At 39.0% G+C, this 26410-nt stretch overlaps 1 protein-coding gene across 4 annotated transcripts in view; it reads left to right on the top strand.

Annotated features, from left to right (window-relative positions):
• The window catches only part of phactr2 (phosphatase and actin regulator 2), a 74953-nt gene that overhangs the window by 25570 nt on the left and 22973 nt on the right, over positions 1 to 26410 (top strand). For 3 of the 4 annotated variants that reach the window (XM_041789145.1, XM_041789143.1, XM_041789142.1), the window contains exons 2-4: positions 23534 to 23716; positions 24901 to 24975; positions 26005 to 26145. In XM_041789145.1, the coding sequence (XP_041645079.1) occupies positions 23534 to 23716; positions 24901 to 24975; positions 26005 to 26145 (399 nt within the window). Of the gene's footprint in view, positions 1 to 3140; positions 3380 to 23533; positions 23717 to 24900; positions 24976 to 26004; positions 26146 to 26410 lie in introns of those variants that run through there. The other variant, XM_041789144.1, reaches the window with a different exon arrangement.

The raw sequence follows: 26410 nt of genomic DNA, 5'->3' as shown, positions 1-26410 counted from the left end.
ATTAGCACCCTGGTAGGCTTGAGGATACTGCGGTGAACTTTTTTACTGAATTACTTTTACAACCAACAATGTATCAATACAATAATGTGTAGCTCTTATTAATGTACAGTACAATACCTTTTACCTCAGCTGTCACTCGCGCCATCCTATCTTATCTATCCTGACTTTCAGAAATAAGGAGTGGGGTCTATTTGTGGATCTCTCTGATATCCAGGTCTGCACAACAGGTTATGTAGTCTGTATAGTAACTGTTCTGCACAAACACAAACCCATTCTCCTTTGCAAAAGAAAAAAAAAGCTAATGCCAATCTTAATCAGTTGAAAAGTGATTTGAAATTTTGATGGTAAACAGTAAAATAAATGCATATCTAAGTATCGTTGGATCAGGGGTGTGTCCAGATGCTGGCCAGGGATGACATGGGCCCTCCTTGAAATTTCCCCCTTTTCCTGGCTGTTTTAAGCAGAAGATAAATTTTATTAATCCCTAAAGAGGAAATTAAATTCCTACACTTTGTTACTGAACATGCTACACACAAATGGGCTGAAATACATGCACATGCTCAAACAGGATCCTATTTACATGTAGTCATGGAGATATGTCAAAGTGAGGTGGCTCTGCCCACAGGAGTGCCTGAGCAGTTTGGAGGGTCTGGTGCTCCGCCTTTGAGAGCAGTTACCAGACTTGATCTGGCTGGAATTAGAATCAGATCCTGCAGATTGCCACCCCTATTGGTTAGCTTGATCGAGAGTGAGTGCGAGTCAGTTTTTCAAATATGATGACTGCAACTGATGGCTTCAGAACTCATCTTCAGAAACCATTGCTTAAGTCACTGAAACATTCATGTTTAATAACAGTCAATGAATTAGACAATAAAGCCATTCCTTTACATCACACATGTAGCTTAATGATGCATGATGTCCTCTTTTTTCACATTCTACATTTCTGTGAAGCACTTTAATCAACCTTGATTGAAGGTTGCCTTCACTTGACTTCAATTTGGGTGGTAGAAAACAACTAACTCAGGTCAAATGAGTATGCTGCCTATTTTAGATTAATAGCAATGTGAGTACGTAACATCAAACTAACTTATGATAGTGAAGGCATACAAAAATTACATTATGATAGAGGTAAGCTGTAGCCAAATGGACTTTGTAGTTAAACTCTTAATTCAAACCATCAGTGATAAGATAGTGCTTTAATTATGTGCACATGATGATATTGACTGTTGACTATATTACTTATATTACGCTATATTACAGTGGGCACATTTTAAAGTGCTTAAAAAGTCAATATGGAGTGATTTTGACTACACTTAACCCATGCCTGTATTTTTTTATTATGGCAGTGATTTAGGTTGGAGCCAAATACCGATACAGCAATACAGTATCATCTTGATCTGTGCGATACAAAAAGTATTATACCACTGGTGCCCCGTATGGATGCTGCAATCACAATATCTTGTGTGCAGCACACTGAATGGATTACACTGGCACATAGCTACTTCCTAATGGCTCTTCACTATATGTTCTATGGAAAGAATGAGGGTAACGTGGGCAGGAGTTCATGGGCCACCGGATAGATGATATGCAATGAAACTGACACCAATATCTTCATTAATCCTGCACTTTACCTTCCAAGGGGCAGGTTGTATTTTTTAGTTCATCAGATATCGGGTTGTATCATTATTATTGCTGGGAGTATTGCATTACTTAGTAACATGTAACTGTAAATACATTACTATTTGCAGGAACAAGTGTATCTTGTTACTTTTCAAATTCAATAATGGCATTGCAGTAAAAACAATTTAAAAGCACTCACTACTCATTAATTTACACAAAATAGCTGACAGCTACATAGAAATAAGGTTTATTGGCATTGATTATGCAGGTGAGATTATGCTTACTTCAGCACAGGAGCATCCTGGGTGAAAGAGTATCACATGCAATAAACATACTGCAGCCTTAGACAAATCATAAAGAGAGTGTCAGTCAGTGTGCTCATGACAAAGACTAAAACCAAAGATATTTTGTCTTTAATTTTGTTTTATTTCAGTAAGTAAAGTTCAGTTACTCTGGTTAAAATGGACTTCAATTAAAAGTACTGCTCTACTGATCTACTCATGTAAAAAAAAAAATAATAATTTGAAGTGTATTGTAAGCACTGAGTGCTGAGTAGTTCTGAACTGAAATTAACTGAGCTGAGAAGTTGTACAAGAAATTTGTTCTTTCCCTATTCGCAAGAACAACTAGAGAATAGAACTAACCAGGTTTCTCAGGTTAAGTCACACCTCTAAAATTAAAAAAATTAAAAGAGAAAATGACAGTATTAATTAAGCTCATATAAAGCTAAACTTTTTAAGTGTCTCTATTGGTTCACACAACATATAGTTCAACTACACCTCTGAAAGTGTTAAATATCAAACAATATGACAGAGTGGCAGCAACTCTTAAAAACCTGTGGCAAAGTGGGTCTCCTCTGGCAAGAACAAAGAAGAGAGTAAACCTCATAGCAAAGCAATGCATACTAAATAATAATAGGGGTCTATTAGGAACACCTAAAGTCTAACTCGGTGGATAACTTCCCTTCACTTCACTTCACTTCACCTAGCAGGGGTAACTGTACAGCAGAAAACATCCAAACACAGGCAAACACATGGGGCTTTTCCATGACACTGAGGTGCTTGGCTGTACTTGGTTTGACTCAGCATGGCAGCCCGGGGCTGCAGGGGATCTGCTTTTCCACTGCAGCTGAGCAACCTGTTTGGGGGCATGTCTACAGCTGATGATGCAGAATTTGAATCAATGGCCTCAAATAGCTGCATTGCTTCTTCTTCGAAGTTTCTACTTTTTCATTTATAGGTAACCTGGCGGGTATTTCAAATTTTGGTGCATCGGTTGCACTTGCAGTAATTTCAGTGAAATATAATTAGTTGCTCGCCCCATTCCTCTTAAGATTTTTATTAACTTCCGCTTCCATATCAGTGATATTGCAGGCTTTGCTGATGTTAACTATGGTGTCTGAGGGTGTCAGTACCCTGCACCCTTTGACCCCATCAGCGCCTCGAAATCGGCCGGAGGAATGAGCGGCATTCTTCAGCTGCTGGCAGGAGGAAGAGGTGGGAGGGAAGTTACGACGTAGTAGAGCCTCACAGTCACTCACTCAGTCAGTGAACCAAGTTTCCAGCGACTCAGCCATCACGGTCTCTGACTTTGTTTAACGATATGAGCTCACTCGGCGGCTGTGGAGGGGATTTGAGCCGCGGTAGGAGTCCGTGATAGTGGGTTTAAGTCGCGGAGGGCGGGCTCGGTCCTGCCCGGGTGCAGGAGAAGCAGAATATGGGTCAGACTGCTGTGTCGACCGTGTCTCAGGCTGCGAGCGGTGAGTGTGTGTACACACTGTGAGTGTTGCACTCCCTCCCTCTTTCTCTCTCACACATTCCGCTATCTTTATTCGGGATGTCGGCTCTTTTTCTCTGCTTTGAATTTTCTATCGAATAAGTTATCGAAACTTAAACAGAACTTAACCGAAACAAAGCGCTAAACGGTTTCATGCTAATAGGAAGTTAGCTAACGTGTAGTGTGTTAAATTAATTCAAACGCTCTTGCATCATTATACTCTGTCTAAATTAGTCACTGGTTGTGTTACCTAACTGCCGTTAAACTGGTGAAATGGGCAGTGGGAAAACTGCAAAATGGGTTGTGTAACTAAACAGTTGTTTATAAGGCTGCATTGTTGCTGCTGGGTAATGAAGTGCACTGTTTGATGTGAGTTTATGTATTTAGCAGCCAGTTTGACATGAGTCCAAAAGGAACTAAAGAGAGCAGCTTACTTTTGTTTTTCTACAAAAGACCAGAGATTGAGGAGAGGTCTATCTGAAGCCCGTAATCTTAGTGGATTTGCATTTAATTCACTGTCGGGAACTTTTTAAACAAGATAGCATTATCTCAAAGTCAACAAGTGGGGCTTTAAGGGCTGCAAACAACCAATATGTTCAGTATTGATTTAACGGCATTACATAATGACAGTTAGTCCTCAAGACTTTATTATTTGAATGTGAGAAATGTAAATCATAAGACCAATAATAAAGGCTTCTTTTATTAATCCCAGCAGATCCAAAGACTTCATTTACCAGCATTCACGACAGAGAAAATCAGCAAATCCTAACATCGCTGAAGCCTAGTCCTGTTCCTTTTTGATATCTTTGTTTGAACATGGCTTCTTTAATCATCTTAAAAGTTGGCAAGTAATTTTCTGATAATCTATGATTTGATCAATCATTAAATCTCTTGCACCTACTTATCTTTTGCAAGTCTTCTCAGGAACTTTGCTTGCATGTAATTGAGGTCTGATAGTTGCAAAGGTCAAGGTTTGGATGTCTTTTTTTGTATGTAGGAGTGATTGTGGTTTCTAAAGAGCTAGAGCGGTTAATTCAGCAGGTGGGTTGTTTGACAGCGCTGTGCTCAAACAGTTCAATACAATATTCTTTTTTCTTTCACATACAGTAGAACAGAGAAGGCAGAAAATGCACACTCGACATTACTGCTCAGTTCTCTAGTGGCAGATAACCTCCCTCTTTTAAGGTTTGATTGGTTAATCTCGGGCTCCAACTCAGTGCCACTTATTCAATCCATGATACAAACCTTTGATCAATAAATAGTTTAACCTTTAAGATGTAAGGATGGACTGAGAACACACAGGCTACAGTTGTTTTCAGTGCTCTGTCAATCAAATGCTCTCTATTACTCAGTGATGCATAAAGCATTCAGTGTCCAGTTTAAAGAATTAAGACCAAACAGACTGTGGGGAAAGAATACACTCTTGAACTAGGCTCTTATGGTGAAATTTACCAAATGAGCGTCTTGTCGCGGAGAAGAACTTTACAAGTAGTTTACCTGCTTGGAAGCAATCCACTCTGCTCTGTTGATTATCAGGGTTGTTTATAACAGTGCCATTATGTTGATTCTTTGGATTATGATAGAATATCTGCAGATATCACAAAGTCAGCTCCATTATGATCTCCTCTTGATTCAAGTCATTGACTTTGATAAGACGCCAGTTAGGCTGATTGAAACCAGTCTGTTACAGCAACAACACTGGTTTTCAAAATAATAGTTCAAGTTTTGTTTGAATTCTTTAAGACATCAATTGTCATGTGTATAAGTTTTCGGTATGTTGGGCACTAAGGAGTCACCACAGGCCTGATGTATCATAACCTGGGGCTGAGGGGGGGCAGGGTCAAGCTCAACATGTTTGTCACTCTGCAGCCAAGGTCAAGCTCAATGGCATTTATATTATCAAAGCCGGGACATCCACAGCATGACCAGGGGCTTGTGGCAACCGTGTTACCCACTCTGACCGTACCCTAGGGCCAAGGCCATGCTCATTTGTCACATCCACCCCTCACTCTGCCCTGAAAGTGTGGTCTTGGTTATTTTTTTAACAGATTATTTTTCCACGCCCTCTGTGGTATGCAAGGACATCCAGAGCACGACTTGGGTTGTGTCAGTCCTCCTCCCAACTCCATGGCGCCCATACTTCAGCCTCAGTTTTTAACCTAAAAAAGTTCTACATAGTACATATATTTCTATCTTAGATTAAAGACAAATGCATGCATGGTCAGCTGTTGTGGTGATCAGTGCACCTTATGGATATTATCTAATACAATCGATAAGTCAGTCCATTCAGATGGTTAGCAACATCCCCTACAAGCACAAACCCCTGAAAATTTCATACAATATTTTGGGTGATCTGCATTTATAAATAAAAACTACTATGTTTTTTCACTCAGTCCTCACATTAATATTTCCTGGTTACCCTGTGATAAAAATTTCTAAATTCCATGTGAATAAATGTGTGAACAAAGCAGGACACATTAAGGAGAATTCCCTGGGAGCAGGCGGGGTGATGATGTTAATATCCTTAATATCCTATGACCATTGTGGTGTTAGTGCATGTAACTGCTTTTTATTTCATTTTCTGTTTGCCACATAGGGATGTTGTCAGCTGTTCTGTTGCTCCTCTTCTTGTAAATTATGTTGAAGATACCCAACAGCACATAGCACAAATATAAAAGCAAAAAACAGCATCATTATATATGCATCACTCAGTTAAAGGGGACATATTTTACCCTTTTAAGACAAGTTTATATTGGTGTCAGAGGTCCCCAAAGCATGCCTGTGAAGTTTGTTGCTGAAGTATTGGATTTTTGAGTGTCTAAAAAGCCCTCTGTGTCATCCCTGCTAAGAACTTTTTCTGTGTCTGTGGCTTTAAATGTTACTGATCTGTCTGACTCCGCCCACGACCACACCCCTCTGAGGAAATGGACGTGGCACTCCTAAAGTTACAGTGTTACAGACACTTTTATCTAGGGGTGCACCGATCCATTGGCCAAAATCGGAATCGGCGCCGATTTCCTTAATTTGGGGGACCAGTGATCGGCCGGTACTTAGATAAGATCGGTGGATAAGATCGGTTTCATATGTACCTCTACCTACTAAAATGTGAAAAATGAAAGACTAAAGGAACTGATTTAATTTAGTAGTTTGGAAAGCAATGCTCTAAACTTTTCATTTATATTTGAGAGAACTACCTCAGGTGCAGTTAAAACAACAAGTTTGTATTGTTTCATGGGTAATGTTCAATGTTTTTCAATAAAATAAGATTGAAACATTGAAGGTGTATGCTGACAGTTATTAAAAACAAAATGATACTGGCCAAAATTGGAATCGGCAGGTCAGGCTTATTAAAGATAGGTGAGCGGTGATCGGGCAGAGAATTGCAATCGGTGCACCCCTACTTTTATCCAAAGTTAAGGACCTGTCTGGGCTTTGAACCATTAATCTCCCAGACTAAAGGCAGCACGGTAACCCACTGAGCTTTCCAGCATCTCAGCTGGCAGCTGAGAGGAAGATCAGGAGAGGAGGGCAGAGCTTTCTTTCAAGCAGGGAGGGCCGACTGAACTTGGGGGTAGTGCTAACTCCCTACATGACACCATGAGGGGAAAATCTGAGAACAGCTTGTTTCAGCACACATTTTCTGAAAGGTGGAGAAAGAGAGGGGGGAAGGGAATTTCTGGTTCTTGGGGGGATTGTGGACAGGCCAGGGGCACATATTTTGGTTAGAAAAAAAATGTTAAAAAAGTGATTTTTGCATGATATGTCTCCTTTAAAACCTCATGAGCGTTATGCCCCCCCTCAATAAATAAGTAAATACTTTGGAAGATTTTAAGGCAAGTCTGTCTGACAATTTCTAGATATTTGCTAGGAAAATAACTTCAATTTTGAAACAAAGCTCAGAAAATCACAAAGCAAAAGTGCAATGTACAATGTCAGATTGGACAGTGTGATTGTAATACTATTTAATCTCCTCTCAACAGTTCATGACATAAACTGCAGTGCTTCAGTTGTGCAAGGATATAATGCAAAAAGACACATTTGCAAAAATACAGGTGGACTCCTGGTAGTGCTGAGCAATAAATTGAGTTTCAATTTCAACCACAATTTTGGCTTACACAGTTATTAATTTAGCATCCCTAAGTCTTTGTCAAATAAAACCACAATATAACTGTTGTATTAAAAAAGCAAGAGAGGCAACAAAGAGGGCTGTTTTAAGTTGGAAAAGTAAAATAATCTTGTATTTGCATTTATTAATAGTAATATTAATCGTAGTAGTAATATTATCTTTACCCCTTGTCCCATTCAGGGTCACCAGGGGCTGGAGCCAAGCAGACCTTACTCTTTCAGGTTGTAGGATCGTTATAGCTATGCTTTGGATGTTATTTTCTACAAGAAGGAGCAGCTGTTGTAGTGACCAGTGTGTAGAATGTGGTAATAATTCAAAAATCAGTGTATATCATGGTATGTATAGTACTGTGGCCTCTGTATGGTGATATGTCTCATAAAGTTGTGGTAAATAACTGGCCCTAATATAGGGCCCTATAAAATCTTTTTTTTTTTTCTCCCAAATTCTGTTTTTTTTCCGTTTTAAATCTTTGAAATTCCGTTTTTTAACCCTTCCACTTATTTTACCATAAAAATTGAGTCCCATTTATGTTAATGAGATATGTTCACTAATTAAATAGAAATAACCTTAAATTTATTGAAAGGGCCACAGCTGGCACAGGAGCCATTTTTTTGGATAACCCTAATATAAAATAACTATAACCAGTGTAACAGTCAGATATTTCCAACATTTTAAGACACATCCACGTGTATAATCACATCCTGATGATCTTTATAATGTAAATGAAGAAATTCTTCTGTTCTCTCAGAGTGTGATAGTGCCTTTATAAGAAAGTAACATTAAAGTTAAATGGTTAAAAGTAAACCTTTTACCGAAATTTCCTCTACTCTCGCAGTCTGTAACAGTCCATGCAGTTTGATGCTGCATTGTGTTCTACTCCTGACTGTAATGGTTCTCTCCTCATCTCCCTCCATCCTTGCTGTCTGTCTGTCTGCTTCATATCAGACCGCTACGGTAATGCAGACACGTTTAGGCTCATTAAGCAACCAAAGTAAACTACAGTGTCTATGGGAGAAATTATTAAGGTAATTGATACTCAAATGTAACATCATTTAGACTGCGGGCGTTTGTAGAATTTCGAGTACGTCTGACTCGAGTCTGAAGCCTCTCAGGGGTGAGTAGGTCTTCAAGTTGTGACTTCGCCTGTGTGCCTCTGGCACACACAAACCTCTCTCTCTCCGTGACTCTCTGGTGTGGTGTGGTAAAATAACTTGAAGCACGGATGAGTTTTCTTGTAGGTGCAACATAATGTCGCACTGTACTGCCCCGTGCTGGGCTACCTGATCTTTGCCGGTGTTCTGCTGCTTTGACATGCTTTATATTGTTTAGGAGGGGGCGAGGTGAGTGTTTGTGAAGTGAGGCACAAGTTGTGCCATGCTTTAGTGTTCCCCTGGAACATATTCCTCAGATATACGTTCCTCTTTCTAAAAAACACAGCATTTCAGTCAACTTCATTCAATTCTGCGATTTCCGTGTTAAATTGTAAATTTCGCTTTTATTGGCCAATTCCGCCGGCGATTCTGTTAACGCCGAAATCATAGGGCCCTACTAATAGATTGTCTAAGCCAGTGACTTTCAAAGTTTTTGCCCAGTTCACACCTAAGATTGAGCCAAAGTCTCAGGGCGCACCTTATCTATGCAAAATAGCCTCTTAAATGCATATTATAGTGTATTTAGTTGGAGTTTGGTTGTACAACACACACATAGACTTGCCTCTGCACACCATTAGGGAACCACTGATCTGAACTAACTTCATTTTTCTTAAAAAAGTTTCAAGGAGTGATATTAAAGACAAAATGTTCACTCTCTGTGCCTCAGTTTTTCCACCAGTTGCACAGGACTGTGTGAATAACTGCATTCTCCATGCTTACAAGCTGTATTTTCTTTCCATCCGTAGTCCTCCGTCTGTTTTCAGGCCATTAAAGTAAACATTTCACATTTGTTCACATTTTTTATAGGGACGCTCTAAGGCTGTGAGGTACAGGAAGCCACAAAGAACTCCGGATAAAAACAAAACTGGATCTTTTTACGATGTTGTCAGCATTTATAGTAAAACCCTAACTGTTTTGCAGCACACTTAAGCCAACATGCATAAGAACCTGGGGCTATAATTATGATGTATATGCTTTGTACGGCTGCATTATGGCTTGCATACTAATGCTGTAATGTGCTTTAAATGCTGAATCTACACTACTCAGAGCAGGAGAAGGAAGTTACTCTGTTGGGGACTTGTTGAAAGATCACTTATAAAAAAAAACGCCATATCCTCTGAGCCTCTGTGATTTGACTGTGTTAAAACACTCTAAAGCCAAGATTCCTGTTTGATTTCTCTTTCGTTTGTTACTTAATCCAGCTTGCTCGGTCCTGTGAGTATCATGAGTTTAGAGTGCTATGTTTGTCTGGCCTACATTGGAGTAAGTTTTGGAAGAAATGACCCAAGTGTTAAAACTGAAGCTAATGCCCAGTGTTGCCCCTCCCTCAGATCCGTCCAACACATCATAATGTCTTGTTTTCTACTTCTCTTCTTCCCCATTTCTGCCCTCGTCTTTCTCCCAACCCAGTTTCCACTTCTCCCCATCTCTCCCTATTTTCTCCTCTCTTTTGTCTTTCTCTGCTGCTTCATCCTTCTTCCTCTCTTCATGACGTCTGCCTCACCCCTCCCTGGTGACTTGCAGAGAAGGAAGGAAGCCTCTCCCTTTCCCCTCCTACTCAACACATGTTCCTGCTATAACGTCTGAAAAAACATAACGGCTTTGTCATACACAGCCACTTAAACCCTGCAATATACCGTATGTGTGTCATGAAGAAGTGATCCAGGAGTTCTATGTGTGATTACTTCATGGAGTTGTCTGCTTTGTCTCAAGAGGTGTTTCTGATTATCCAGCTCATTTTCACGGCTATGTATCCAAATCCTGACTCACTCCTTGACCATGACATTGTGACTCATCTTTTCAAAATAAAATACCTCGGTGTGAAATCCAGGGAGTCAAGTCAGCAGTTGTAATGTGTAATAACATCCCAGAGTTAACCTTACGTGGATTGGTGCCACGTTGCTTTAATTAGAAAATCTGTAGACAGAATTATTTTGGCAAAACTCCAGTGCTTTTAATGGATGGATCTAATTTCTGCTAAACTGCAAACCTTTGCAGTTCTTACATTCATTTGCATTACAACTTTACCAGGTTTGCACATCTTGAGGAAGTCAGTGTGTATCTCGATGATGACTTTTATTTTCCAGAAGGCCATAGTTGTTTGATTTATCATGTCTAATCTCTGAATACACATTTGTCTCTCCCAGGCTCTTATTGTTGGTTCTATTTGATTCTTAAGATGAGCATTTACTGATTGTGGTTCATGTTGCTACTTCCTTCTGAAGGTCCATGTCTTTGTTTTTGCATGCAGAAGAACATGCTGTTGGCAGTAGTCGTGGGTGTGGTGTCTCACTGCATGTGAACAAATATTGGTGAAAATCATTTTAACAGCATGACAACACTGGGGTTAAGATTTGGTTTGATCTCAGAACCAAAAACAAAACAGTTTAGTTTAAGGATTGATCACGGGGTTTTGTGCTAAAATTGACTCTTTGTTGAAGTTATGGGGGAATCAGTTGTAGACTGTCAGTCAGATAGTCTAAAAGTTCATTCACAGTCGACCTTGACCTCATCCCAAACTTCTCTTTGAGTGAACTTAATCCCTTTATATCATCTCCAGACTTCCTCCATTCATCCTGTCAGTTTTCATGTAAACATGAAGCTGTGTCATTTGGTTGCCTATTCTGAAATAATTGAGACTGTCGTCTTTTTTTGGAGAGAAGTTACTTTTTAGGCCTTCTAGTAACTGCTTAAGATTTTCAGACAGCGACATCTTTCTAGAACAACAGCATTACTGTACTTGCAATCAACCGCTCCAGGCCATTTTCATGCACAGGTTCTTTGAAATCAATGTAAACTGGTCAAATTTGGCTAAGATTAGGGGTCAACCGATTATCGGCCTTACAGTTATTGATTATTGATAATTGCCCTTATCAGTATCTGCATTTATTTTACTTTTAGTTGATAAAGTTAATTAATCAAAGGGGCCCTACTTTGCTTCCTATGCAAAGTGTGTCTTCCCTCTGGCTTTATTTTCACTCTCCACAGTCAACAAATGTCCTGTATACAACACAGTCTGACTGGCTAGATGTCACATGAATACTAGCCAATAAACACTTAATCCTGAGTACCGCTGACACAGTGAGCATATGGCATTACTTCCAGTTGCCCTGTCTCTACTGTTAGATTGTTTATTTTCCTTCATTTCTTGAACATGCAGTTTTACTTTTGCCATAATAAGTACAATTTCTACGTCATAATCAATACATATTTTAGTTTCAAATATCAGTCTCATGAATTTCTAATAATTTAGCCTTGCATACACCCATTTCCATGTTTCTCACTGGTGAATCCATCATGCAAAGCTCCCATCTGAACCATTTGGGCCCGGTTAGAAAGTGACAGGACCAACCAGCGATGAGGGGCATTACTTTCAGGCGCAAGCAAGTCGTGACGCAAGCAAGCAGCAACAAGAGGCCAGTGCAGATATGGTGGAAGACACTACCATGGATGCTGCTAAAGCACCAGTTTTATCAGTACTTGACAATGTTTCTTTGTTAAAAAAGAACAAAGAACAGCATTGAGTTGTCTTCTGTTCAAAAACGACAAAAGTCGTGTACTGACATGTCTACAGCCGCCATGGTTCGCGTTATGCAGCTCTCTATATGGAGTTTACTCCTTCGGTAGGGGCTCAACTCGATAGCAACTACGTCATGTGTTTTGTTGCTCTGATTGGCCCGTAAAGATGTGACAGACAGAACGTTCATCCAATCAATAAGGATCAGGGTATATATCAATAAAAATTAATGATCCCCATCCCTACTAATAATCTGTATCCATATCGGCCCTGAAAAACCAATATCGGTCAACCACTATTTAAGATTAGAGTTAGATGAAAGAACAAATCTAGCTGCTTGTAAGGGATGTACAGATGCATTGGTTTAACATTTGATTGGCTGATATTGGCCCTTTTGACTGACATCAGCCATCAGCAGATAATATGATAATGAAGCTATGTCAGTCGCAGATGTTTATCGGTTGTGTCCCATCAATGTAATGCTGACATTTAGCACACCTGTTGGCTGTGATCAAAACTGAAACTTGATCAGTTGTCTATTCATCTCTACTGCTTCTGTTTTGGACTGAACATTTTTAAGAAATACCTAATTTTGATCAATGATGTGTACAGCATGATTGCTTAAAAAAATATTTGAACTAACTTTTACACAAATTTCAGGTTAAGACTATTGCCCCCTCTGTGATTTGAAAATTGAAGTAGGCTATGGTGGGATTTAATCTTAATTTCAATTAATCACTGAGCCTAACTTGTGGGGAAGAAAGATAACAGCATTGTTTGGTTTGAATAGGACCTCATTACAGAGATCACACTCTCCAACAGATCCCTGCACAGTCAAGCTCCAGACAATATATTCTGATTCACCCCTATCAGACACACATTAACCACCCATGTGTGGGAAATGTGTCCATTTACATGCATCTTTATACAACAGACTGCTGACGAATACAAAAAATAAACCTAGGATGTGAGACAACTGGAATGAGTATGGGCTCATTCAGTTTCCCGTTAATTGGGATCACTGCTGACTAAGGCTGTAACGGTGCAGAATAATTTCAGTTTGGTACGTACCTCGGTTTTGAAGTCAAGGTTCTGTGCGTTTTCGGTAATTAAAGCGGATAAATAACAGGTTTTTTAAGTGTATTAAATTGTATAAAAATAAATAGGCTGAATAAATTAAAATTAAATTATTAGTAATGCTACAACCTCCTTCCAAAGGTCTTCAATTATTAAAAATATTAATAAATAAATAAATAAATTTTTAATTACTAGGTTATTTTCATTGATATATTGGCATATTTATACCCTTTCTTTGAACACTAAAATTTCCAAGCCAACTTGACACATCATCACACAACCGTAAATTAGCTTGTTAAGTATGCTAATTAGCATCTATCCTGCTGATTTCAACCTGGACCTCAGCACTGGATTATTTTTTTAACCAATGGGACCTACTACAAAGTTGGGGAGAACTTTTCACAGCCCATCTTGGCGGATAAAGAGGTTAGAGCCATGTGAAATCTGAGGATAACTTTACCTATGACGCAGCTGCAGACATGATAGAGTCTCCTCTCCCCCTTCTCCGAGGCTGGCAGTTGAAGGTACAATTTAGAATTCATTTGATTCACAAAACCAGAGCACCATTGTTATAATAAAAAGATCTAAAACTAGGGGAAATTCGTAACTGGCTGGTGAGACTTTTTATTGTTCCTCCTCTTTGCAGTGACGTTCTTGTTTGAGTGGAGCCTTTTCAAATGCTTTGATTGGTCCACTGGACGACGTGCTGTCAGCGACACAGCTGCTGAATAATGTCAGAGCTACTGTTGTTGTCTTTGGCCACAGTTGTATTTTACCTGAAATCAAAGTGTTCCTAAACAGGACACTTGTATCTGGGAATATTTAGGCTGTTGCTGTCGTTTGCTGTGGTTGTGTGGTTGCCAGGACAGTGTGACAGTGAGTTGTTCTTTGGTTTTCCATCTGTGTATGAGTTTCGTTCCACATGTATCCATTCGGTACACGTCTGAACCGTACTGAGAGGCCCATACCGAATTGGTACAGTACGACTACATGTACCTTTACACCCCTAATGCTGACCAGCCAACCATCTAATACAACACTAAACTAGTCTTCATATTTAATTTTGCCACTTCACTGTAGTAATGTCATTGATTCAAACTGTCCTAACATGTTTTTTATGAGGAGGACTAGACTAAGACTAGCTAGAAATAGATCTTTATGACTACATGCTGACAAAAAGTAGGTTTAGTTTTTGTTAAGGACACCAAAGTGAGACTAAAATGTAATTTAGCTTTTGTCAGATGTTCAAAATCCATGATACTTCTCCACGATGGGTATAACCATCTAAACACAACACATCTGTAGCTCTTTTGCCTTTCAGCTGTAGAAAGAGGGATCTGGGATTTTACAGGGTGCGTAACACAAAAATATTTTTACCACCAGATTCAAGCAGACAGTTAATCTTTTGACTATCACTTTTGACAAAAATCTAAAGAGTTTTGGTGGACTGAAACTAGTCTAAACTTTTTTGTTGTTGTTGTTTTTGTTGTCCAAAACTAGACTAAAAATGAGAAGGCTTGAAGGGACTAAAATGTGACTAAAACTAATGGACATTTTTTATTCTTAAGGTTAGGACTAAAAATACCGGCCAAAATGAACACTGGTTCCAACTTTCTTCTCTCTGTGACTGTCTGAAAGTCACATAATATATTTTTCTTGTAATTTTTTCATGTCCATCTCTCTTCCGCTTTCTTCTTTGCTTACCTTCTCCTCTGTTTCTGCTCTAAGCTGAAGGCTTGTCCATTGTCCCTGTTTGGTTCCCACTCAAGGTTTAATAGCTGGGCTAATGGTGATGATAATCGCTGTTGCTGATTTTCCCATCATTAGCAGCACAAAGCAGCTGCTGAAATGCACCTATTGTTACAATTTGATACCAACACAGGAACAGGAAATGAGTGTGTTTGTGTATGTCAGTGTAGATGTATACGTGTTTGTGAGAGGGAGAACTTAATGAGTGTCTAGAGGGAGCCTACTGGGCTCTGTTCTGCACTTTTCCACATCTTCATTTTGGTTTTTATCCTTTTAATTGGCATGTTGTGTATTTTAATGATGGATTTTTCTAATTTCTTAAGTAGTCAGGGCCATGAGGTGAGCTAAATGTTGCAGATGAGAGCAGTCTGCCCTGAATTGTTGAAATGATGAGATTTTGGACCATATATAGCTAAATAGAATTACTGCAGGTAATTTTGTTTTCTGAATCCCTCCTTTGCAATTCAGATAAATCAGACGAACATTTAGTCACAATAAAAGCTGCTGTAAGGAAGTGTCTTTTTCTTTTGAACTTTGCAACCCCAATGGTGAACAAAATACCCTTTTATCTCTTTGCAGAACCTGTGTTGTTCATGCTTTAGTTATGTTTTCAGAAGAAAAATCTCAACTCAGTCACTTTGAATCTAGCTGTGGAAAATGTAAACAAAGGCTGTTTTGGCAGATTGCTGTTAATCGTCTCATGTGACAGAGTCCCAGTGCCAGCGGTTAAAGACACCGAAAATAACTCAGTCGAAACTGGTGGTTTCTGATGGTCTCCATGCAGGTCACAAAGAATCACTAGTGCTAATTTTAGTCTGTTTTATGGGCTAATGAAAAAAGCTGGTACTAGTGATCCAGCTTTTTAAGCCCTGATACTGACCTGATACCTTGTTTTGGGTATCTGCTGAACTGATCTGATCTGTTCTGATATCATTGTCCATAAATAACCATATATTCCTGTGGCTGTAAATAGAGTTTCCTGCAACTTTTATGGACCTTTTGTTAAGTATGAGGTAGAGCCTGAAGGCACACATCAGCCAGGTTCAATCAGTGATGGATGTGAAACAGAATAAAAATTGAAGTTAGGGTTCCTTTAAAACTTAAGATCAACTGTTTCTCCATAATTCAGTGATCCATTTCCTCTTTTTTTAGCTTACCTGTTAAAAGATCACTCTGTGGTTATGAAATCTGTTTTGAAATTCAGGGTTTATTTCAAAATGACATCAACGTACCCAGGCTTTCTTTCTTAAGCATGCTCAATTTTATTACATATTCAGCCATCATTACCTTCCATTCATTTCTAATATGACAAATATACAGTAGAGCTCTCAACTTTCATATTACGTCATTAGTATAAACTAACTTTTGTAATAGCAAGTACAACCATCATACTCCCATTAAAAATAAGGTCCACTTTACAAATATCACAGATAATCTATTTGATATGATAGAGCCATAGTTTTGCTTTTGAAAAGCTGTACAGCTATAAAAGCACAATTCATTGTTTTGGACATGGTCTTTAAAACGTACCAAGATTTTTCTTTGAGGTGTAAATCTCACGAGATCATTACTGCGCAGACACCAGGAGCAGGAGCCTCCTGGTGTCACAGACCCTTTCTGTCCCGACAGAAAACATCACCAAACTGGAAATTATAAAAGATCTCAAAGACAGTCCTGCCACTTTAGAATTATTGGCGGACCAGGTAGTGAAGAAATGGGGCCGATTAGTGACCCAGTCAGATCACCGCTCCCAACCCCCTCCACGTGCACTTGGGGCCGCACATGGTACACAAACGCATTGTAAGTTGAATCATAATGGTGTGAAATGAAATGCTGCTGCTGAACACCTGTGCAGTTTCTGTGAGAATACAGTTTTTATTGTGTCCATGAATGCTCACAGACTTGCCCATAGTGTTGCTATTTTTTACTCAATCTTGGCTTTGATATGTCTTGTTCTCATCTCTCCGTGTGTGTGTGTGTCAGTCACATGTCGATCTGTTGCAGCTGTTGGCTGCACGTATCATCAATCAGAAACTTTACATATGTAGTACAATGCACCATTGTACACCAAATTATTATGCAAATGATATTTCTCTCTGATTTTCCTAAATAGTCGATGCAAATGACAGTGTAATTTTCAAGTTGTCAGCCATTACAGCATAATTTTAAATTTATTAAACAAACCTCCCAATGGTAACCATTTTTTTTTTCAAAAATAAAGAAACTTAAAATGCACTGTTCCAAATTATTATGAAACAAAGTCAAGACATTTTATAGGTTGTAAAGAACTGAAAATGGTAATTTGTTGAAAATGCAGCATTAGGAGGTCATATTTACTGAAATCAAAAGCTATTTCAATCAAAAACATCTTAACAGGCCAAGTTACATGTTAACATAGGACCCCTTCTCTGATATCCCCTTCACTATTCTTGCATCCATTGAACTTGTGATTTTTTTGAGTTTCTGCTAGAATTTCTTTACAAGATGTCAGAGTAGCCTCCCAGAGCTGCTGTTTTGATGTGAACTGCCTCCCACCCTCATAGATCTTTAGCTTGAGGATGCTCCAAAGGTTCTTAATAGGGTTGAGGTCAGGGGAGGATGGGGGCCACACCATGAGTGTCTCTCCTTTTATGCCCATAGCAGCCAATGACACAGAGGTATTCTTTGCAGCATGAGATGGTGCATTGTCATGCATGAAGATATTTTTGCTGTGGAAGGCATGGTTCTTCTTTTTTACCATGGAAGAAAGTGGTCAGTCAGAAACTCTATATACGTTGCCGAAGTCATTTTCACACCGGTAGGGACCCTAAAGGGGCCTACCAGCTCTCTCCCCATGATTCTGGCCCAAACATGGCTCTGTCACCTCCTTGCTGTCGTCACAGCCTTGTTGGGACGTGGTAGCCATCTACCAACCATCCACTACTCCTCCATCTGGACCATCCAGGGTTGCATAGCACTCATCAGTAAACAAGACTGTTTGAAAATTCATCTTGCAGTCTGAGCCCACTGCAACTGTTTTTGCTTGTGAGCATTTGCTGCTTTGTAATGGCATGTTAGCAGCTGCTTTCTCATTCCAATGAATTTGTCTGACAGAAACCTTCCTCATTATGCCTTCATCTGCACCAACCAGTGCTCTGAATCAGCCACAAACTTCTTCACAGTACGATGATCACGCTCAAGTTTTCGTGAAATAGCTAATGTTTTCATACCATGTCCAAGACATTGCACTATTTGACGCTTTTTGCCAGCAGAGAGATCCCTTTTCTTTCCCATATTGCTTGAAACCTGTGGACTGCTTAATAATGAGGAACGTCCTTCTTTAAGTAGTTTTCCTTTAATTGGGCTCACCTGGCAAACTGATTATTACAGGTGTCTGAAATTGATTTCAGTGATCCAAAGAGCCCTGAGACACAACACCATCAAAGAGTTTTATTGACAAAAAATTTAATGTTTATTACACTAAAATCCAATGTGCATAATAATGTGGAATGTGGTGTATATTGTAGCGATAAACTTAGCAAAACAAACTCAATTTGAGCACCGTAGAGCTCACTGTGTGCACACACATAACCTACACAGTCATCACATCCAGCACTGTCAAAGCTCATTTGAGAAAAAAAACTCCAAAAATCTATTTCTATAAATGACAGCAAACATGTTATTTACATAAAAAACTTTCTAGTGTTTGAAATATGGTTATCCTTAAAGAGAAGTGAATAGTTTAATTTTACTGATGCAGCTCTTTATGTTACAGTCTGTTGAAAAACAGTCTTCAAAGTACTTCCAAAATAATCGAAATGCCCATAAAAATGGAAGATTTGATTTGAAGAGCTGTTAAAATGCGTAGTTTGAGTCAGCTAGACAAGAAAAACTATGTAAACACTGATAGCCTATTCAGTACGAGATGATTTTTTAACACTTCTGAATCCAGCTGAATTGCTTTGCATTGTGACTTTCAGCTGTATAAAGGACATATTTCCACTCATGTATTAGGAAAATCTTGTCTCGTCCAGTCTCATTCACGTGGACCCAAATCTTGTCCCGCCTTGTGAGATAGGGATCTCATCACAGCCTTGCTTTGGATGCCCTGTCAGCTTAGATATTCATTTACTGTGTGGTCAATCTGCTGAAATTTAAGGTCTAAATTTCCCTTTCAAGTCTCTGTAAAGTGAAATCCAAACTTTGTGTCTTTACACACTAGATAAGGTGGAATAAGGTTGCTGTAAACATGTGAAAACACTGAGGTCTATATGTGACTGAATTTTTATTTGGACAGTTGTTGACTTCTTCCCTGGCTTGGTTTTATTTAAACAGGGCAAATATCTGGGCCCATGACATCTTCGGTCTTGATGGAGAATGACCCTGCCCCTCTAATGCTACAATGATATAAAATCACAGAGCAGTTCATCTCAATACAGTCTGTTGTTTGTTGATGTAACTGCCTTCATTGATAGTTAACAGCCGGTTACATGAGAGATTTGTACCAGAAAACAGTAAATGTAATCCCCTAACTTCTGGCTCAGAGCCAGGCAGCTGCGCTTCTTTTCTAAGAGGATTGTGTTTCTTGTGAGTGGGATGTGGCTTCATCTCATTCAACCGACACACCCACGCCATCCAAGAACAAATTTGACGGCCTCATTTTTCATGATTTTGAAGCTTAATTTGATAAACTTAGATATGTTTTTCATGGCTGAAATTTGCCCTGGTGCATTATAACACAGTGAACTGTCAAACAACAAATCTAATATAAAGCTTTTTTCATCACTTTACAGGGACTTTAAGGTAAAAAATAAGAATAGGAAGAATGGAGTGAGGTTCAGATCACTAACTGAACACTTTAGGCTCTGTAATATGATGCATACAGTATGTTATGGCTACTGTAACGACATGGAATCATCTTGTGTCTTTATAAACTTACCATAATGGCTCCAAAATGTCTTTAAATAGACTCTATCAGCTGAGGATCTATACTGGCTGCAGTGAACATTGTCAAGATATGATAATCAAAAAGATGGTACTTTTCAGCTGAAATACTCTGTACTGAGTCCTGTCATCTGTTTATGCTTTCTGCCACTCAGCAACTGGATTTCCAGAGACTTGCACAGACTGTGATGTCACATACAAGCCCTCTAGAAAATGTAATAGTTATCAAAATCTGTGTGCCTCTTGCGGCAGCATCACTCACCCTCTGCTTTCACACTGACTACCTACTGCACTAACCTGACACGCCAGATGGATGTGTGTTTCACACATCCATCTGGGAAAGCTTCAATAGGAAATGTTTGAGAAAAGGCAGAGGCTTTGAAAAATACTCAGAGTGTGATTGGATGAACGTTCTGTCTGTCACATCTCCCACGGGCCAATAAGAGCAATAAAACACGTGACGTAGCTGCTATCGAGCTGCGTGTGCGCAGTTACCGAGGCATAATGCGAAACATGGCGACTGTAGACATGTAAGTACTTGACTTTTGTTGTTTTTGAAAAGAAAACAACTCACTGCTGTTCTTTGTTCTTCTTTTAACGAAGAAATGTTGTCAAGTTCTGATAAAACTGGCGCTTTAGCAGCATCCACGTTAATCTCTTTCTCCATAATTGCACCAGCTCTTGCTGCTGCTTGTTTACGTCATGACTCTGCTGCGCCTTAAAATATTGCCCCTCATCGATGGTTGGTCCTGTCACTTTCTAACTGGGCCCAAACGGTTCAGATGGGAGCTTTGCACGGTGGATTCGCCAGTGAGAAACATGGAAACAACAAATCCATCTGCATTGCAAGGTTACTGCTGCACTATATTTGCAAAGCAACCTAAGCCGTGCACTCTGAAATTGTCCATAGCTTGTTCATGTTGTGAACATTGTCTCTCAAAATGTCATGTCACTGGTGTGTGATCCCTGTGAGTTTTCAGCTCGTGGCCTGTAGCACGACCCCCTGGATTGGCGCATTCATGTTAAAACACTTGCAGCTTCTACTATTGCATCATGTATTCTAGATTGTGCAAAATATAAAACTTTTCAAAATAATTTATTTATTTGCAATTATGATTATGATTATTAGGGGCAAATAATCTCTATCAGCTTCAGCTTCAACTCACCGGTGAGACATAATAGGCATCAGATGACTGCTAACATCTAATATTGGCAACAGATATCTGTCATTGCTGCTCAGGGCTGACTAAGAAATCGTCTTTTTGTATAAAGCGGTTCTGTTAGGAAATTAATTTACTCTTTAAGATATGCCAAGCGAAAAACATTACTAAACAGACTTTTCTATTTTCCAGAGTATGGCTTTATTATTTTTATTTCCATTATCAGGAGATTTAGTCTAGGTTGGTTTGGGCAAATGGCTAAAATGTGTCCTGCCAACTTTGCCGTGTGTTTTCAGCTTCAGTCTGTGAGGAATCTGGGAGATTTTGTGTTGCTATATAAGCCTCTTAATGGAATTAGTAAATTACTGCACTGTGGCCCCATCATTCAACCTTTGTTTTGTTTCTGTCAGTAGTTATTAAGAAGAACATGAGCAGATGGTCTGTGTGAAGTTTTGATATTTGACTGTTGCATCTTTAGTCGTTAAATGCAGCAGAGATATCTGGGTTAGTTGTGTGATTTTCTTTGTGTACAACTTGTGCTCAAAGGTTAAGAGTGGTCCGAAAAGTTGGCATGAAATTAACACCCCACCCCCCATGTTTACAGCTCTCTGATATTTTTCTGGATGTTAAGTTGGTGGGCATGGTTGTATATGTGTGTGTGTGTGACAATGAGCGTGTTAAGGAGAACAAGGGACGCAACATATATAATTTCATGCACTGTTGCAAACACCGTTAACCATCATGTGGTTATTATTCCAGCTTTAACATCTAATTTACAACAAATTGATTTTGTTTCCTGAGAAATAACAGTATTTCAACTGTTATATTCGTATGTAGATTAAGAATGAACAATATGTTGTTTACAAATGTGATGTGGGCATGCATAATTGTCAAATCTTAGGAAGCACAATGTTAGTCACCTGACCAGAAGCGTGTCATGCTGTCAGTTCTTCAAACCACCAGTTTTGTCATCTATATGACTAAAATTTACTGTAAAATTCTCTCTGATGTCACCATCAGTAATCAGACAACTGAGCAGTCAGTCTCTCTGGATGCAACAGGCAATGCTGCTTCTGTCACAGATGCACCAGCATGATGCTGGAGACAGACACTCAAGTACGTGATGCAACATGATGCCCAAGGCCATATTTAAAGACCACTGACAACGCGGAGGGGTGTGTGTGTGTGAGTCACCAACAGCTAAAGATGGTGAATTCAGAAGAGAAAATTATTAGGCAGAAAATGTGACCTGAACAAACTGGTATGTTTTCATGGTCAGAAATGAAAACAATGATGGTGTTGTGGGAATGATACACCAAAAGCAGTGATGACAAAAGCATTGGTATCGGGGTCATCAGCTATATTGTTACTTTAAACATCAGCCTTGTCATTGGCCCTGATTTATACAATTGGATCATCTCTTCAAACTAGAAAACAATGCATGTGTTCTATTGAATCTTTGATTGGTGTAAATTGAAACACATTGCATTTATCTGGTATAATTTCCCTTTTCATTAGAAAACAATCACAGTGAATTATTAGTGATTTAGAGAATTACTGTATCAGTAATAATTTGAGGGCATTAGTTCAAATCTTGACTCCAAAAAGAAATAACACCTGTTGTGAATCCTCAAAGTAACTGGCCATGCATGAGCAATGTCTGTGTTAGAATTACTCAAATTTCTCCACCATTTGTGCAGAGTCCTGAGATTCTGTGAAATATTACTCAAAGGATTTATTGCTGAAATCTTAAACTTTTAATCCACTCTATGTTCCCTGTAGTCAGCAGGCTTGAGTGATTCAGCGGTAGTCGTTATGTGGCTGAAAAGACAATATCCTTCCTCTGCTTGAGTCTGAGGAATCACACACCACCTCTCTTTTCCTCTGTGCGGCTACAGCAATACACACACACACACCATCCATACACTGTCTGCAGTTTTCCAGAGAGTTCTCAGCACGTCTAATCTTTCAACAGGAAGAGGAGGAGTTGTGGAAGGACATGGATCTGGCCAAGACACACATACACAGGCAGACACACTTCCAGCTCTGTACAGACAGAGTTAGTAATAATATTGCTGCGTAGCTGCTGAAAGCTGAATGGTAGGCTGAAGCAAATTATTGATGTTGCAATACACTGCCATAATGTCTATGACACAAGTTCCTAGGCTTTACCCCTCTACGCTTACACTAATCATTTAAAACAATGGATTTATTGAGAGCATGCATGTGTGAGCATTTAACAGAATAATATTCAACTTCTCAGTCAGTGCATAAATGCATAACTCTATACAGCATTTTAGTAAAGTAAAATGTGACAATGAGCAGGAAAATGCTTTTTTTCTTTGTGTCCCTCCATGTTAAACAGTCTGCAGTAAATCATGGATTACCACTTGAACTGATTTTTGTTCTGCTTTTTTGTCTGTGTGTTCTCTAGTTGATGGGTTGGAAAAAGCATCAATTGCCAGCTGTGAAGTTGCTGTGGAAAGTGCCTCCAACACCCAGAATGCCCCTGGATCACGGCAGCAGCGAGGCAAGCTGTCATCATTAGGAAAACTGTTTAAACCCTGGAAGTGGAGGAAGAAAAAAACCAGCGACAAGTTCCAGGACTTATCCAAAGGTAGATTTCTTGTGTGCTGTAAGGACGTTACAAGAAGAGTAGCTTCTGATACATGCTAAGTTTCTGTATACAACATCATGTGGAGTCATGCTGAACAGAAAGTGTGAACAGTAGTGGTGTTGAGAAAAGAGTGAAGCTTGTTTGCAGCTCTCACTGATTCATTCCTGTGAAAATGTTGGCTAAACAACAAGAAAGGATAGAAGTAAACAGTAAGAAGGCATTCTCTTCTTCATGCTTACAAGGAGTTTGTATTCAGATCTCAGTTTTTTATCTGAATGTTTGCTGTACAGCTCCATGTCCCTAGGGTTTACTTCAGGCTACTGTCCAGAACAAAAACAATGTGTTGAGTTTTCTTTATGTAGGTTTAAAATCTTTGGATGCCAGGGTCTGAGGTTGGAAAATTCTAATTATTTCCACTTTTATAACACCAGTTGCTCATGGTCGACTGTACATCTGGACTTCCTTTTTTTAAATGAATTAATATTTGCATTTTCTGCTTGTGTTTATCATCCACTCCGGCCTTGTTCTTTGTTATCAAATTATTCTTTACTAGCTTTATTTGAAGAATCCCTTGCTGGATTTCTGGTGTTTTGTTTCAAGCTACACCCAAAAACACCCATATATTTTTCAGATAAAGGTAAAAATTAAAAAAAAAAAAAAAAAAACAAAAAAACCATCAATAATATGAAAGTATTTGTTGACTGTAACAGTTTTGACAGTATGTAGTAAGGGTTATATAATTCAATGCCTTAGATTCATTTTATATCTACTTCAACTTATTTAATGTTCCTTTCTGAAATCCAGAAAATGTCAACAATATTTAAAATACCCATTTACAATGTTCAACACAAGAACAGGTCTATCATTTTTTTTTTTAACACACAACAATGTTCAGGTAGATATTAAAAGTGGGAAGGGAGAGCTGTGCTTCTGTTTTTTTTTTTTTTTTTAACAGAAGATTGCCCAAGGGTGTCAGATTTAGCTCAGTTCCTCTTCTATTACTTGCTATGAGATGCTGTCATGTGCATCGTGATGATTGCAGTTGTGTTTTTTGCAATAAGTGAAACAAAGTAGCTCTTGTGCAATATTTTTGTAGATGTTTGTGTCAGTTAATGGCTGTAGCTTTCAGACTTGATAGAGGAATACTGCTGAATCCTACCCTGACCTGATGTTTATCTTGTAAGTCCTAGAGAGAAAAATCTCCACCAGACAGACGAGGGAGGAGCTGATCAAGAAAGGAGTTCTAATTCCTGACCAAGGTTAGTCTGATCACACAGTCATATGTTTTTTCATGTCTCGATTTTCATCCACAACTGCAAAATCCCAGACTTTAGTTTTATGCTTTTGGTAGTAAAAAGAACCACACGATACCTCAAAGTGGCACTTTATGAAGCTTTGTTTTTTAAGGATGCATGCAGTTAGCTGGGTAATTGTTTAAAGTAAAATCCCTCAGTAGTCTAATTAGTAATCTGATGCAAACAACAGGAAACTGATAACACTGATAGTATCTTGTAGGGAAAGTGTGGATTAGCACTATTTTGATCTAGAAAACAGGGATGAAGTTGCATGAAGGCTGTGTCAGCTTACACTTGGATTTAATCAAAGCATCGAGTAACCGTGTTGAGCACAGGAATGTAGATGTTAACCTTCACAGATGATCAAAAGCAGACGGTGCTAGCACTGCTAATATTAGCCATATTCTGTAAACCAACTTCACTCCATTTACCAATTTTTGCTGTGATCCCTTCTTAAATAGTGCGTGATTGTGACTGTTGTGGGTGATACCTTGACTTTAGACTAGTTACAGGCAAACAGATGACCATGTATGCAGGCAGTCTGGGTTCAAGTCCAGCCTGTGGCTCCTTTCCTGCATGTTTCTCATCTACTCTCCCTCACTGTTTCTGACTCTATCTACTATCCCACTCTGATAATAAAGGCATAAAAAGCCCAAAAATATATCTTTAAAAAAGTGGGGCCATACACTGCTGGTCAGGTCTGTGTTTTTGTGTATTCCAGCACATTCTGAGCAATGAAGTGACTGTTTGCAATACACAATAAAAGAAGTGAATAGTCAGTCATGTTAGGTCTCATACATCAGCTGACAAAATGCAGCTGCATGCAGTTTGGTTAATAATGTTGTGTGGCTTAGCATTTTATGCTGGTATATTAGTCGCTCTGGTCTATAGGCCCAAGCCAACATTTTAGATGAAAAAAGAGATGCACCTTGTATACTGGTTTTTATGGTAACTGCTTTTACTTCAGTAACTGTCCTTTGTCCTCTATTCCAGAGGAAACGATTGGTAGTGAAAACCTGAATGGTCATGCCACATCAACAGAAACAGCAGAGGAGGTCAAAGTTGACATTGAGTCTCCAGAAACAGTACTGGAGGAACAGGCCGTTGGAGTTGCCAGCACTGAGGACAAAACAGGTAATTTCTACATCATTTCTGTGTCAAGTTGTACTTTGATCTGTAATCTGGGGCTAATCAGAGATTTTAACTTTGGAGTCTGCATAAGTTGAGGACTTTAACCCACGATAATACTTTTTTCTTCCATATTATAAACTTTTAAAGGAATTCACTGTAGGCTCTGTCTTTAGAATACAATAAGCTCTCATTTTCTTTCCTTGGGTGACACTAAAATCATACCAAAGGAAAGTGAAAGTTACCGTCTGAGAGAAATTGTTTCCTCAGC

Source organism: Cheilinus undulatus, linkage group 6 (assembly GCF_018320785.1).
Source record: "Cheilinus undulatus linkage group 6, ASM1832078v1, whole genome shotgun sequence".
Lineage (NCBI taxonomy): Eukaryota > Metazoa > Chordata > Actinopteri > Labriformes > Labridae > Cheilinus > Cheilinus undulatus.
This window is presented reverse-complemented; position numbering and strand designations above follow the sequence as displayed.